The sequence below is a fragment of the Nicotiana tomentosiformis genome, chromosome 9, assembly GCF_000390325.3.
Source record: "Nicotiana tomentosiformis chromosome 9, ASM39032v3, whole genome shotgun sequence".
Taxonomy (NCBI): Eukaryota; Viridiplantae; Streptophyta; class Magnoliopsida; order Solanales; family Solanaceae; genus Nicotiana; species Nicotiana tomentosiformis.
The window spans coordinates 43,303,447-43,319,240 of record NC_090820.1 but is presented as its reverse complement, the minus strand read 5'-3'; the positions used below and the strand labels follow the sequence as shown (position 1 = coordinate 43,319,240).

At 34.6% G+C, this 15,794-nt stretch overlaps 2 protein-coding genes across 2 annotated transcripts; one reads left to right on the top strand and one right to left on the bottom strand.

The window, feature by feature from the left end:
* Window positions 1–2,402: 2,402 nt before the first annotated feature.
* LOC138898683 (uncharacterized) lies at window positions 2,403–2,861 on the bottom strand. The gene has a single exon (XM_070184765.1). It carries the CDS (start codon window positions 2,859–2,861, stop codon window positions 2,403–2,405), a length of 459 nt encoding a protein of 152 aa, XP_070040866.1.
* Window positions 2,862–11,043: 8,182 nt separating this feature from the next.
* On the top strand, window positions 11,044–14,588 carry LOC104110601 (phosphatidylinositol/phosphatidylcholine transfer protein SFH4-like). Its single transcript, XM_009620125.4, has 7 exons — window positions 11,044–11,357; window positions 11,488–11,605; window positions 11,908–11,996; window positions 12,086–12,132; window positions 12,361–12,449; window positions 13,133–13,266; window positions 13,762–14,588. The coding sequence occupies exons 1-7, from the start codon at window positions 11,259–11,261 to the stop codon at window positions 14,425–14,427; spliced, it is 1,242 nt and encodes a 413-aa protein (XP_009618420.1). The 5' UTR covers window positions 11,044–11,258; the 3' UTR covers window positions 14,428–14,588.
* Window positions 14,589–15,794: the final 1,206 nt, after the last annotated feature.

Sequence of the window (15,794 nt, the reverse complement as noted above, 5' to 3'; positions counted from 1 at the left end):
TAGGGTAGGTGAAAACAATAGGATAAAACCAAGCTTTGGTACACTTTGCCACGTGAAAAAGAGATTCATGTGAACAAGAATGAATCTAAAGAATTGCAAATCATGAAAACTCATCCAATGCTATTATTCCCATTCCCCACACATGGTTGGTTATATCATAAGTGGGAAGTCAATAATCGTTTTCTTTTTCCAATTTGAAACTATTGTTAGTTAAGGAGTTAATAAACTTTTTTGTGTAAAGTTTTCTTTAAATATATATTTTTAAATGTTATTGACTACTTATACTACCTTTATGTAATTTTTGAATATGCAACTTATATTTTGAAAAGATCAAGAAATTAATGTCTAAATTAAGGCAGAAACTAGTTTATTAATTAAATGATTGGACCTTTGTGGTTTGGACTCCGCTATTTTTTTTGTGATGCAAAGTGCATAAAATTGTCACAGAATAATGTACTAATGTAAAGGAATTTAAATAAAAGAAGTTTAATAAAGAGACTATAACATGTATTTAATCGTCATAGAGTAAGCAACGTTCGAAGTGAGAACTAAAAGGTGATGATTTGACTCATGTACTATTAGTAATATTTTCTTTTTTGGGCACAAGGAATATAAAATTAGGAAAAGCTGTAATAATATGAAGAAATTTTAAGAAATGGTTAAAGAGAATCTAGTACATATTTGAATGAGGACAAACGAAAGAAAATTTCACTAAGAAATGCTTGAATAATATTATTTTAATTAACACGATAAAGCTAACATAATTTCCGTCTTTGGAAGTCTAACTCATCAGCAACTTTTACTTACTTTGGCTATCTAATTTCATTCACTTTATTCCCACACTTTATCTTTTTTCTCATGCGACGAGTTTTTACTTTTAATAAACAATTACCGAATATTCTATTTATTTATTTTTACTGCAAGAGGTAAACAAATAGTTTATGAGATTAATTTTGACTTTGGCATTTCGAAATCGTTCGAGTGGCTCTTTATTTTGAGATGAAAAGCTCTCTTTTCCACGAGGATCGTAATTATTAATTCACCCCAAGTGACAATTAATATATATTTGGGGTGTAATTTTAATAGAAAAAGAAAAAAAGAAAGGATATACAAGGACAGAATTTATAAAAAATTACACGTGGAGAATGTTGGAAGACTCTGCATGCCAATTGTGTATAAATGGTCTTCGCCGTAACGAGGACGTAGTTGGACCATAGTTTTAGTATGGGATTTACATACATTTATCAAAGCTTTTGACTTCTGGCCTTATGGGTTTATGTGACTGTCTTAATTTTTCTTGGTATTTACGTGGTTGTTTCATTTAGTTTTTCTGTACCAAATTAATCGACAACAAAGAAAAACTCTTTCGGCTAAAGAAGTCGAGAAATTCTCAAATTTGAACTTGTAATATAGTACTCCTACGGTCCACAATAAGTGACCATTTTATCTTTGGCATATCCATTAAGGAAATACGGACTTCTAAAGAAAAAAAGATGTAATCACTAAATTAATCTTAATTAATTTATACCTTGACACATTGGAATATGTAAATGAGGGCAAATTTTGAAAAAATAAAATTAATTCCTTCTTCATTATGTAAATGGATACTTACTTAATTTGGACCAAAATAAAAAAGTAAAATGGTCACTTATTGTGGAGCGAAAGAAGTATTACTCAGGTATTTGTATCTTATTGATTAGCTGAGTTAAACCCTCAGGGTACTTTGGTTTCTTTCAAAATATCTTTTCTTATTGTCATTAGGGTAGAGGAGGTTTGATTTTGTGCTAATTAGCTTTCTTCCTTTCATGATCTCCCCTTGAGCTTGTTTATTCATTATGTGATCCATTACTTTCACTTTCGAGGGTTTGCTCGTCATTTAAAGTACTCGTAAGTTAGTCCTTCAACACTCAACCTTATGCTCCTTTTATGTTGTTAAAAAAATACAAATACAATTAAAAAGTTAGTCTTGAATTCTTTGCGGCGAGTTCAGCCACTACCTTTAGGTATGAACTCTGCTCGAGTGTAGCGTGTTGAGCTAAAACAGTTGGTTTAAAGGCAGCTCGTGAATAACGAGAAGGAAAAAGAATGAAAAAGCTAAGTAAAACAGTAAATTGGATTCATAAAATCTCATTGATGATTACAATGCATAGGGACAAAATAGAAAGATTATAGGGGCACAATTGTACTGGTATTGGTACCCTATGGACATGTGTCCTTGATTCATTAGACTGAGTACTATAGATTAAACTGTAATATTCCTAAACTAGGAGACTATAGCATAATGGCTGATAAACAATTATAATTAACTAAGGAGCCCTTTCCCAATTCCTTCTTGATCTCTGATTCAAATTGAGTCACGTTAATTTGTGACAATTCTACTCCCCTTAAGAAATTCCATAGCATCAAACATCAAATCGAGAAAACTGTGATTTAAGGAAATGATAATCCTCCCATGTTGCTTTTTTTGAAAGATTTGCCCACTGGACAAGCACTTGGAGAGCTGCTTTGTTGCCTTTCTTAATCATTTTTCTTTCTAGAATAACTATGGGCTCGATTAATATTTGCCCTTCGTTGCTGCAGTATGGAGGATTCATGGAAGGAACCACTTGATCTCCAATCTTCTTTTTCAGTTGATACACATGAAATACTGGGTGAATTTTTGAACCCACTGGCAGCTGGAGCTCATAAGCGACAACTTCAATTCTTCGACTGACTTCATAGGGGCCAAAAAATCTTGTTGACAATTTAAGGTTCTTTCGAACAGCCACATACATCTGCCGATAAGGTTGAAGTTTGATGTAGACCATATCTCCCACCTTGAATTCCCTCTCACTTCTTTTATAATCTGCAAATTGTTTCATGCGATTCTGGGCTTGGACCAAATTATCCTTCTATATTCGATCTAGTAATTGCCTCTCTTTCAATAATTGATACACAGATTTTACCTTTGATTGTGCAATAAGCTCGAAACTAGGAAGTGGAGGGTCATAGCCATAGAGGGCCTTGAAGGGTGTCTTGCAAATAGTCGATTGGAAGTTCGTGTTGTACTAATATTCAGCCATAGAAATCTATTTACTCCAATTCCTTGGGCTTGTGACCAGTCATACATCGTAGGTAAGTTTCAACACATTGGTTTAGCCTCTCCGATTGGCCATCAATATGTGAATGATAACCTGAACCTAGGCGTTGCTCCACCTATAATCCTTTGAACATTTCCTTCCAAAACAAACTAGTAAATATGAGATCTCTGTCGGAGAGGATAGATTTTGGGACCTCATGTAGCTTGCAAATATTATCCAAGAATAATTGAGCTACTTGTGAAGCATTATAGGGATGAGTTAGAGTAAAGAGATGTGTATACTTTATGAATCTGTCAATAACCACAAGAATTGTATTCTTTCCAAAGGAATGGGGCAAGCCTTCAATAAAGTCCATAGTCACATGTTCCCAAGTATTAGATGGTACTAGCAGAGGTTGCAAAAGGCCCGTGTATAGGATATGTTCAGCTTTGTTTCTCTGGCAGGTATCATGAGCTTTGACCTTTTCCTTGATATATTTCATCATACTCTGCCAAAAGAAATTAGCTTTCACCCTTTGCTGAGTACCTAGGATCCCAGAATGACCACCCCCTCCCCCACAGAGTACAATGCATTTTCTCAATTATATTATCTCTGATCTGGGCATTATTACTCACCCATAATTTGCCATTCATTCGTATAACTCCCTTGATGAAAGTGACATTTGAAACAACAGTTGAGTACAGAGTTAATTGTGTAATCAATTTTTAGGCTTCTTTATCCCCATCGTAGCTGTCAATTAGCTCTTGAACCCATTTGAGCTGAACAACCGATAGCCCATAGCATTCTGATGGCCCAACCCCTTCGTTGTTGGGTTGAACTTTCTTGGATAAAGCGTCCGCCACAACATTATCAACCCCTTTACGAAATTATATTTCATAGTTGAGGCCCATAAGTTTGAAGAAGCCTTTATGTTGCAAAGTCGTCGTCACCAATTGATCCTTCAAGAATTTGAGGTTGAAATGGTCTGTCCGGATAATAAAATGGTTGGGATGAAGGTAATGTCGCCATTTTTCTACTACCAACAGTAGGGCCAATAGTTCCTTCTCCTACATGTACAAGCCCAAATGTTTTGGGCTCAAGGCTTGGCTGAAGAAAGTTATTGCCTTGTGATTTTGCATCAAGACCGCTTTGATCCCTGTCCCACTTGCATCAACCTCAATAATGGAGCTCTAATCGTGGCATTTTTCTGTTCATCAAACGCTAAAGAGGCTTTTTCATTCCAACTGAATGTTCCTTTTATTAACAATTCAGTTAAGGGCCGACTAATAATTGCAAAAAGCTTAATGAATCGTCAATTATAGCTGGTTAAACCAAGAAATCTCCTTAGCTCTCGTACATTTTATGGATAAGGCCAATCGACCATTGCTTCAATCTTTGATGGGTCGGTACTCACCCTTTGGCCTGATATCAAATGGCCCAAGTATTCAATTTGGGTTCGGCCAAAACAACACTTTAACATATTAGCAAACAACAAATTAGCCCTTAGAACTTCAAATGTAGCGGGTTCATTAGTAAGGCTAAAAGACATTACTCTAAACTCACACAATCCATGATGAGTTTTAAATGCCGTCTTGAATTTACCCAAGCCTCATACGCATTTGATGGTATCCGGACCTCAAATCTAGCTTGGAAAAGTAGGCAACCCCATTAAGTTCGTCAAGAAAATCTTTAACTACCGGAATTGGATATTTATTCTTAATTGCAATGTCATTAAGCCTCCGATAGTCCACACAAGACCTCCATATGTCATCCTTCTTCTTAACCAAAATGACTAGAGAAGCAAATGAGGAAGTACTGGGTACTACAGTTTGTGCATCAAGCAACTCTTTCACCATTCTTTCAATTGTGTTCTTTTGTTCAAACGAATACCTATAAGGTCTTTGGTTGACAGGCTTAGCACCGGGCTCTAGTTCAATTACATGGTCACATGCTCTTTTCGGTGGAAGCCTATGAGGTTCTTTAAAAATATCAGCAAAGTCTTTAATTAAAGACTTAATGGGATTAGCTAACTCCAGCAGTTACACTGGATAGGAACTGGGATGTCATGATAAAACAGTCCACCTTCAACAATCGTTGTATAGATTTTGCATCCCCTGATTCAATCAAGCCCACATCGTCACTGCTAGTTAATGTGACGAACCTTTTTCCTCTGAAAAATGAGATGCTACGAGGACAAGTGTGAAGCAAAATAGGTGTTACAGAATCTAGCCAATCCATTCCAAGTACAATGTCACTACCACCTACTCTTAACACTTTCAAATCCCACACAAAGGCCTCCCCATTCATTTTCCACGGAAAGTTTGAGCACCTTTGGTTGCATTTCATTATTTGGCCATTGGCCACCTTCACATTCATGCTCTAGTCAGTAGGTTCCATGTTTAACCGAAATTGTTTACTAACTCAGGGATCCACAAAGCTATGCGTTGCTCCGCTATCGATAAGGACCATCACTAGAAATTTTCTTACCCACTCTTCAATGCGTATTGTAGTGGAGGACACATTTTGTCCCATCATAGTATTAATAGCTACCTCCACTTTCTCAACCTCCCCTTCACCAGTTACTTCATTCTGCAATTCTTCATCAAGGGCCTCCATAAATGTCTCATCACCTTCCATCGTATTCAATACTTTGTGCTTGTATTGTTGTCCAGGAGAGTATTTATCATGACACTTGAAACATAGTTCTGTTCTCTCAAGGCCTCAATAGAAAGGTTTTTCTGGACCGTCACCTTGAAGTTATTTTCTGAGCTTCGACCAGTAGAATAAAGAATCTGGGCTTTGGCTGGGTACTGTGATGGGCTTTTTGGACAAAGTCTATTTGGCAGAAGAATTGAGGCAACACTCATAACGTTTGGCAAACTTGTATGCTTCTAATAAAGTTTGTGGATTAGCCATATCAACCAAGGGACCAAGTTTTTCTTTTAGGCCACTCACAAAGTATTCAATGAAATAAGCCTTGTCTAAATGGGGCCTAGCTCGTAATACATGACAACGTAGATCCTCAAATTTCTTTTGGAAACTATCCACATTAGCCCATTTGCAATCGGTTAAACTCTGTGATTTCATTAATGGCCTTGGATTGACCATAGCGTTTACAAATAGCAATGCAAAATTGGGGCCAAGTAACATAACCTCCATGGTCTATTATATAAGAGTCGTACCAGTTATCAATGGCCTCCCTGGTATTGATGGCCACGTACGTCATTTTTTCGACCTCAGGGACACAGTACAGGTGGAAATAATGATAATAATGCCAAATCCAAGCTCGAGGATCATTACTATCAAATTCGGGGAAAGACAATTTACCCTTTGGCATGCGTGACTGTTGAGGTTGGGCGTCAAGTGGGACAGAAAAATGGGCTTGTGTGTTATAAGGAGGAGGTATAAAAGTAGTGTATGGGTATGTGGGCATTTGGGTCAAAATTTTGATCTGGGCTTGTGAAGTAATTTGGGTTGTAGTCATTATTGGTATTTACGAGGAAAAAGGGGTTGAGGATGAGTAAGATGGTAATTAGGATGATGAAATTATAGAGTTGGAAATTCCAAAGGTTAAGGGCATCACTTAGTTTAAGTAGGAAGGAAAAATTCAACTGGGCATGGAACGGGAAAAATCACAAGTGGTACGAGGTAGACATGGTATTGAAAGTTGAAGATGTGGCTGGTTATTGGTGTGTGAAAAATTAAGGCTCGTAGGGGCAAATGTCAATGGGTCACTAGCTGTTATTGTATAGGTTAATCTGGGTAGATGGTAGGAGTAGGAAGAGGTAAGCCTCTTATGGTACCAGGATAAATGGGGGTCGTCAGGGCCGACGGTAACTACAATGCACCAGTGACACCAGAATAAGCCGGTATTAATGGGGTTGAGTGAGGACGAGTAACCCCTATTATTGACGATGGGGTTACCAGTGTCGACGTAGCTCGAGGAGCTCCATGAACAGATGACTGTCCCGACTCCAAATACGTTCCCTCTTGAGCTAGCGCCATGTTAGACTGTACTTCTTGCCGGGCAACTTCCCTCCAATGAATATCCACCACCAACGATTCCAAATGCTGGGCTGCTAGTTCTCGTTTTTTCTATAACTCTTCCAAGTCCTCAATCCTCTTGCTAGAGGTTACTATGAATGCTTGGATCTGTCGGAGTGTCGAGTCTTACTAGAAGTACCACCCCCGTCGTCGGAGTGTCGAGTCTTATCCATCATGGTTGCCCAAGACATATACTCTGATACCAAAATGTAGCATGTTGAGCTACAACAGTTGGATTGAAGGCAACTCATGAATAACGAAAAGAAAAAAGAATGAAAAAGCTAAGCAAACCAGTAAATTGGATTAATAAAATCTGATTGATGATTACAATGCATAGGGACAAAATATAAAGATGATAGGCGCACAACTGTATCGACCGTTGGTACCTAATGGACAAGTGTCCTTGATTCATTAGACTGATTACTGTAGACTAAACTGTAATATTCCTAAACTAGGAGACTATAGCATAAGAACTGATAAACAATTATAATTAACTAAGGAGCCCCTCCCCCAATTCCTTCTTGATCTCTGATTCAAATCGAGTCACGTTAATTCGTGATATCGAGCTTAATCAACCAATTTCATGGCTTTTCTTAGCTCCAATGATCACTTATTAGGCTCGACTTGTGTTCCACAAAATTATATCGTTACTCATCTGGTTTATGCACATTGCTCTCTGCCTCTCTCATATGTTTAAGAAGGTTTGCATGAAAATCATGATGATCGTTAAGTGTGGTAGCAATTTAAGTTGATAAATTTGGAGTAATCGATATGATGAACATAAAATAAAAATAAAAATCAAATTAGTGTATTCCTTTTATTTTAAAATTTGGTCAGAAAAACTTCAAATGATCTCAACTCATGTCATCCAATAACGAATTATTGATCAACTACAAATGAAACGTTAATCCTTATTGGCAATTGTAATGTTGGAATTAGTGATCACATATACGATTATCTCATTTAAAGGCTTAAATTGTTAGAAAAATCATAATTTTATTCACTTAATTATGTTTTAAGCACGTCCCTTCACGTGCAAGCTTGAATATATTTTGAGAAGTCAAGCTCATGAAAATTTTCTATGATAATAAGTGAAAATAAGAATTATTCTAATTTGAGTATATATCGGTATAACCATTCTAATTTGAGTAGATATCGGTATAACCCTTGCTATTTTAAATAGGAAAGAAAGATATACGGGCAAAGGGTGTCCATAGGTGTCTTATTGCTAACTATAGCTAAAATGAATATTTCATTTTTGCTAAGAAGAACATGCCACTTTCATAAGGCAAAAGAGAGTGTATCACCAAATGGATAAAACCTAAAAGTTCTTTACATAGACAGAAACAAACGTGGGGTACAAATTTTCCAGAACAACATTAATATGCTTTGCACTTATAAATCCTAAAATATCCGATCACGGGTTGTTTCATATTGGTTTGCAGTTTGGTCCCATTGCTATAATACCATTTTGGGGCACAAGGGACCAACATACATTATTACTGTTCAAGAATAAAAGGTATACAGTAGACATAGCAGCAGTCAGAATGTGTGCCATAACTTTTTATCATTATTAATGCTCAAATCAACTTTCGATTGATGAGGTCCATATATCATCCATCTTCTTTTGACCTTTCAATAGTGATGGTTCTCTTTTATTGTTCTTTAGCTTGTTAACATTTATTTTATGTTTAATTTAAAGTCAGTTATTATAGACAATGAATCACCTTGGTAAGTTTATGATGAAATTCGTTTTGATTAAAATTTGTGAAATGCTCTTGATTTATTTGCATATTTCTTTTTTGTATATATCTTGAATTTCTTTCACAAAAATCCTTTTTCCGTCAGCGTGTCAAAGTCACATATGCCATACCAAAATTCAGTAGATATCTAGGGCAAGTCAAAATAGTTGCATTCAAGTTCTCCTTAAGATGATCAGGGGACACTATGTGATAGATTATGTAGGGAAGTACAAGGAATTGTATACAAATTCCCTTCTGAAAGATTCTATAGAATTAAGTTGCTCATTTCATAATAATAGTAGGTGTCAAGATTCAGAACTTGTAATAAAACTATACTGATATTTGTGCACATTCATTATTCAACAATTTTAAAGAACGTAATGAAAACTTTACTCGATTGTAATTTTTAAGAATTAAAACAGCAATCACATTGCATGTTATATTTACAATCAAGAGTTCTGAATTATGAATTATATGTAGTTGAGGAATATTGTAATAAGTCTTGGGTGATTTTAGTAAAAACCCCTTGCTATTTGGGGCAATTACAAGTTTGCAACTCCTAAATACTGGATTGAGGTCCACAAATAGATAAGATAATTGATCAAATCCCGGGGTCAAAGAGAGTACAAAAATTAAAACATATATTGGACATTATATGAAGCTAAATTTGGAAAATGAAAAAGAATCTTGATGAAAGCTGCCACCAACTTAATTGCAGTTTCTTCTTATTATTATTACATGCTCGTACGTCTTTATCACTGATGCCATTGTAATCCATTTCCACAATTAAAAGGCCTTGGCCATCAATTTTGGTTATTTAATATTGACATGCCTTAAATGAACTACTCTTCAAATAATATCAGTTGCCAGAACTACGCTTTCGCAATAAAAGCCCGATGCTCATTAAAAATTGCATATTCACTAACCACAATTTGCGAAGGAATTGATATTCCCTCAGTCTCAGATTATATGTCTTAATTTCTAAAAATAGCCGTCTCAAATTATTTGTCATTTTAGAAGTTCAATACAAAAATATTTTTTCCTCTATTACCCTTAACAATAATTGTTTTTGAAGATGTAGATAGTATATAAATAGTGTAACTATTCAATGAAGAGAAATTATATCCTAAGACATAAATAAGGGTAAAATAGTCCAAAACCCCCTTCTAATTAATATTTCTTAAGGGGCGTGTAAAACACGACAGATAGTTTGAGACGGAAGAATAGATCTTAGTGCATGTTCTGTACAGAATTAAGATAACTTCTCGTAGAGCACTTTTAACTCCTCAATTATGTTTTGAAGTATCATACTTATAACTATAGCACATAGGCCATTGTGTTACTTCCTTTCATTAAGTAATATTAAAATAAAAGAGGAAGAACGATTATATTGATATACTATGTGACCGTTATATGAACTAGTTATTAGATTATGGTTCCTTAATCCTTTCTCTTTATTCATGTAAAAAGAAAATAATTTTAGACTTGAGCTGATTAATAATTTTAGTACAATTAAGTTCCTTTTTATGTATATTTTGGTAGGGCAAAACAATTATGTATTGAAGGGAAACCTTGACGTAACTGGTAAAGTTACTGCCATGCGATCAGGAGGTCACGAGTTCGAGCCGTGGAAACAGCCTCTTGTAGAAATGCAGGGTAATACTGCGTACAATAAACTCTTGTGATCCCGCGCTTTCCCGAACCCCGCGTATAGCGGAGCCGCCGGACCCATAGCATATTCAAAATTCTAAATTAGTGAACATTTCGGATTATCATTGCATCCGTTATTCTTTTGTAGTAACAGACACACATGTAATAATATAAATATATAGAAATACATACGTTTTAAAAGATCATATTATATAATGTTACGGCTACGATGTTTGGGCTCAAATTATTGAGATTCGTCTAAGACTTGTCTTTTTACTACTCCTCAAATAGTAAATAATTATTCATAAGCAGTTGCTAGTATTCCAGTTGAAGAAGTTAGTTCTTAACTTTCTTTTGTATTCATTTGAACATTGCTTTTTCCATGTATTAAAGGGGTAGAATAATAGGGAAAGTAAAAGGAGTGGGCCGACGTTGTTCCGTTAGGCCTCGCTTTCAAGCCGTCATTAGGCACTGTTGACCTTTGGTAGCTCTTTCATTTAACGGCTTCCGTCACTCCTATAAATACGGGCTCTCTCTTTCTCATAATATTTCACTATTAACTCCACTATTTTAACTCTACAACACACTGTTTTTTTTTCAAATGGTTGCGTAAAGAAGAAGAGTAGTATCTCTGTCTCAAAATTCTCTTTTTCTTGAGAGTTTCATCTTTTCTCTATTCCAGTTGACGAACAAATAGTTACTTATATAACAAAAAACAGCAGCCGAAGATAGTGGTGTTCTTTTGCTCTTTGTCTTACTTAGAATGGGAAAGAAAGAGCAGATCAACGTGCACAAAGACAAAGAAAGAGTTCAAGCTGTTCTTCAACTGCTAAAAAAACAAGCTCCTCTCACTGTTAAACAGGTACTACTTAGAAGATACTGAGTTTTTGTTTTATGAATATGTATTTTTACATGGCTGAAAAAAATAAAGTGACAAATATATATATATAGAAATTATAACTGAAGATGGTTTTGTTTTTTTCTTGTTGCAGGAGAAGTTCTGTAACAGTGGTTGTGTAGAGAGGTTTTTGAAAGTGAAAGGTGAAAATGTCAAGAAAGCTGCTAAGCAGTTGAGGAACTGTCTTGCCTGGAGAGACTCTTTAGGCACTGGTAATTTTTGTGTCTTCTTCTTTAATTATTTCTTCATCATCTTATTATATTAAAATTTTAATTAAACTCCGTTTTATGGTATCCAATTGCATATCCTAATTTGTCTTCTCTTTTTGTTTGTTTTAAAGAAAAAGAGAATCAGAGAATCTCTCTCGTTTTCATCTCTTCTTTTTTTAAATTGTTTGAATGAGCTGAGCTCATTAAAGTACGTAAAATCTAAGCTATGATTAAAGTAAATTCATTCCAAAAGCTTCATCTCATCACTTTATTTTATTTATTTTTGGGTTGAATATTTGTTGCAGATTATCTTATTGCTGATGAATTCTCTGCTGAGCTAGCAGAAGGGGCAGCTTATGTTTCTGGTCATGATGATGAATCTAGACCTGTTGTGGTAATTTTCATTTTTTTTTCAATCTTTCTCAAATTAACATAAAAACTTTCATTAAATAATTATTCCTTTTTCTTTGGATCAAATTATAGATTTTCCGGATCAAGCAAGATTACCAGAAATTCCACTCACAGAAACTGTAAGTTACTTTCCTGTTCCTTAATTTTGATCTCTTCTACACACCAAGAAAATGAAGGATTTGAATTATACACTTACATTAATAGTTACTTGTAATTGACATTTAAATAACTTGATAGTGTAAAACTTCTTCACTGTGTCTTTAAATATATACTTACTTAGCTTAACTCGAATATAAATTAATATTTGCATTCTTCCATTCAATATTTTGTGGTTTAAAAAATGGTAGGTTTACTCGGTTGCTGGTGTTTACACTGGAGGTGGCAATTCAAACCATGGCCAAAAGTGTTGAACAATTTGTTGTTCTCTTTGATGCCAGTAAGTATTTTTCATGTAATGACAGTATTACCCTTGTTTTGCTCATCATGAATTTGAAAAGGAAGGATAGATTGGTATTTCACACAAGTTACTTACATAGTAAACCAGAACTCAGCTTTCACTCAGTACTTAGGGGAATTATTATAATTAATGTACATTCTATTCTGAGGGGTTTCCAAGAATTTTCAGTCTGAAAATACCTCTTAAGGACCACTTTTTATAAAATTTATAAAACCCATTTCAGATCTTTTTAATTTCCAATGTCACGCCTAATCACTTAATTAAAGAGCAATTAATTAACTAATAAAATTTTGCCTGCTATAGCTCTACATTCAGCAGGCAAGAATCTGATATATTTTCATGCTTTGCCTGGAGTGCCCTTGAGGTGTTGCTTTCAAGTTTGAGAATGTAGGGGTATAACTTGTCATTCTCTTTTATCTTTACTAGAAAATCTCAATAATATCATGCAAAAGTACCCATAATTCTACTTTTTCTTAGCTTGTCAGAGTCCAGAACTCAAAGCACAAAGAAAAAGAAAAAAGAAAAAATCGAACATGCTCTGCAATGAATTTGAATTTTTGTTTTGCTTTATCACTTTAGTGCTTCATTGGGTTATGACAATTTATTATTGGGGTTATGTTTGACTAAATCATATCATTGGGGGCTGCTGTGAAATATTGCAGGCTTTTTCAGGTCAGCATCAGCTTTTATGAACATTTTGTTGGCTTCACTCAAAATTATTGCCGATTATTATCCAGGACGACTCCACAAAGCTTTTGTCATTGATCCTCCTTCACTTTTCTCTTATCTTTGGAAGGTATTTCTTTTCTCACATTATTCTATCCATTTTTCAAAAAATAAAAAGACACTAATATTATGTCACATATAGCTAGCATAGAAATAAGAGTACATTATGATAGCGTAAGCATAGTTTATATCATAGTAGTTTAGTTTAACTTGTGATAACATGTTAGTTGTCATTTTTATTAGGTTATCAATTAACTTGTGATAATTAGTTACTTACATTGGTGGAACTAAAATTTTAAAATATAAAACAATAAATATACATGAAATTAAGAAGTTTCAACACATAGTATATACACATAAAAAAGTTTTTTTTATATATTTAACTACACAATGTAGTTTTTCGACGAATTAGTGTCTTATGTGGCTCCGCTACTTACTACTTACTATTTTTACTAGGTGACTTGATAATATATATCCTAAATTTTTACGGTTAATGACTAATATGATTGTATAAATATATTTTACAATATCAGTATCTTACAACACTTGTGTGGTTTTTCTGCAGGGTGTTAAGACGTTTGTTGATCTAGCATCATTAACAATGGTGGTATCATCACTTGACTTTGAGGAATCATTGGAATTCAATGACTTCACTGCTTATCCAAGAGCTGCATCTCTCAGATTCAATCCTTCCTCCATACCTTGTTCATCTGGCAAGATTGGATCCTGCTCTTCTTCAAGATTTTCCTTCACTGTCTCACACCATTTTGACTCGGTCAAGCCATGGTATTTATCTTTAACTGACACGTCATCAGCTAAAGTTGGCCCCACCACTACTCCAGCCATCTCACCCCTCAATGCTAGGTCCTACTCATTTGCATCACCCATTGCTAGGACTCCACGTGGCAACATCAAGAAAGGATTCTTCCCTTCTACTCCTTTGCCACAAAAAACTCAAGAGTTGGACCCGTCAGAAATTCGCCATCCTAGGGCTAATACGAGTACGAGGCTATCATTTTTTCAATCTCCAGCCATGTTCTTCAAGAAAGATAATAATAATTGCCATATCAGTAAGTGTCGTGAATCATTCCAGCCATTTTTGAAGTTCTATCGAAGGCCGTACGATGAGATGATTTATAGGTCGAAGATGAGACCACCACTAGGTGGACTTATATCTATCGTCTCTCCGCACATCAGGCGTCGACACATGTCCCTCTCTCAACGCTTTTGATTGAAAAGCAAGCGAGATTTTACCCTTTTTTTTGTATTGATTACTCTTCCAAGTACATAAATATGTTTGGTTACTATGATCATTAACCAAGGAGTTTGCTTGCTCCTCAACAAACAAATAATTTATTAATTGTTTATCAATTCCGGAGGAATTCATTTTAATTTTGTGGCTCTAGTTACTACTACATTAATATTGTTTTGCCAAAAGTGATATTTTTAATAGTTTCTGCGGTAGGACAACAAATTAAAAGCAGACTACGTGCAAGGTGGGATGTGACATATTGTGCGAAAATGTCTGTTTTTACTATTTACTGACTTCGGGTAATGCAAAAACAATGCTTCGTAACAAGACAACGTGGTCTATACGATAAACATCATATTTGCAAAACATTTATGAGATAATCAAACTTTCAAGAAAACCAAGTAAGTTCGTTTCCAAAAATAATCAGTTTTTAAACGATTGTCACAAAGACTTCAATTTTTTAAGTTTATGTTTGACAAGTGGGAGTTACGAGGGATGTAGAAAAATAAGACACTTTCGTTTGAACTTTATTATGATGCTTGATAATATATGTCATAAAATAAAGGACCAAAGTTTGAAAATCCTAATCTTGTAAGTTTGTCTTTGTATTAGTTAGTCAGTCTATTTTTTTTACTTGATTCTACTTTTAAATTATCATATTATTGGTTTCTTCAACGTTGGCAGAGCTTTGGGTAGGAATATGTGTCGTGGTGCTGTTGTATCCAAAAGTCAAATGGGAGCTTAATATAGCTGACCATATTCTTAATTCTTAATAAATAATTATAAGTACTTATTTATTTTTTTGTTTAATATACATAACCTTGCGGTATTGTATGGGAAACTGAAACATCGCACGAACACATATACGCATCTAAGTAGAAAATAACGTAATATATGGTGTAAAGTATACATAATCCACATATATTTTGTCTTGTATTCGTTTGTCAAGAAGTAATCAAGGTTTATGCAAGTCTCAATTGTGGATTTATTTACTCTATCCCAGTTTATATGTCATGTTTTCCTTTTTGGTGTGTCCCGAACAAATATCATATTTTCTTAAAAATATTTATTTAAAAAAAAAATTATTTACTCTTAATGAGATGATTTATAATCTCACCACACACGAATGTCTATGCTTGTTTTAGGTTATAAATTTAAAAAAATATCTTTCTTCCTTAAAACTTATGCCTAGTCAAATAAAGCCATACAAATTGGGACAAAAGGAGTAATATATTTTATTATTTTCCTGAGGGTGTAAGGATGACGTCTTTTATGCTATTTCGTTTGTTTGGTTCACTGAATCAAGATTTTAGGCTTGGAATATTGTTGATTGTGATTTATGAAAT

Coding starts and splice junctions, on each gene's coding strand:
- LOC138898683 (XM_070184765.1), bottom strand. CDS start 2,861: ATGAAACAATTTGCAGATTATAAAAGAAGTGAGAGGGAATTCAAGGTG.
- LOC104110601 (XM_009620125.4), top strand. CDS start 11,259: ATGGGAAAGAAAGAGCAGATCAACGTGCACAAAGACAAAGAAAGAGTT. Junction 11,358..11,487: donor CTCCTCTCACTGTTAAACAG/GTACTACTTAGA, acceptor TTCTTGTTGCAG/GAGAAGTTCTGTAACAGTGG. Junction 12,450..13,132: donor TGTTGTTCTCTTTGATGCCA/GTAAGTATTTTT, acceptor GAAATATTGCAG/GCTTTTTCAGGTCAGCATCA.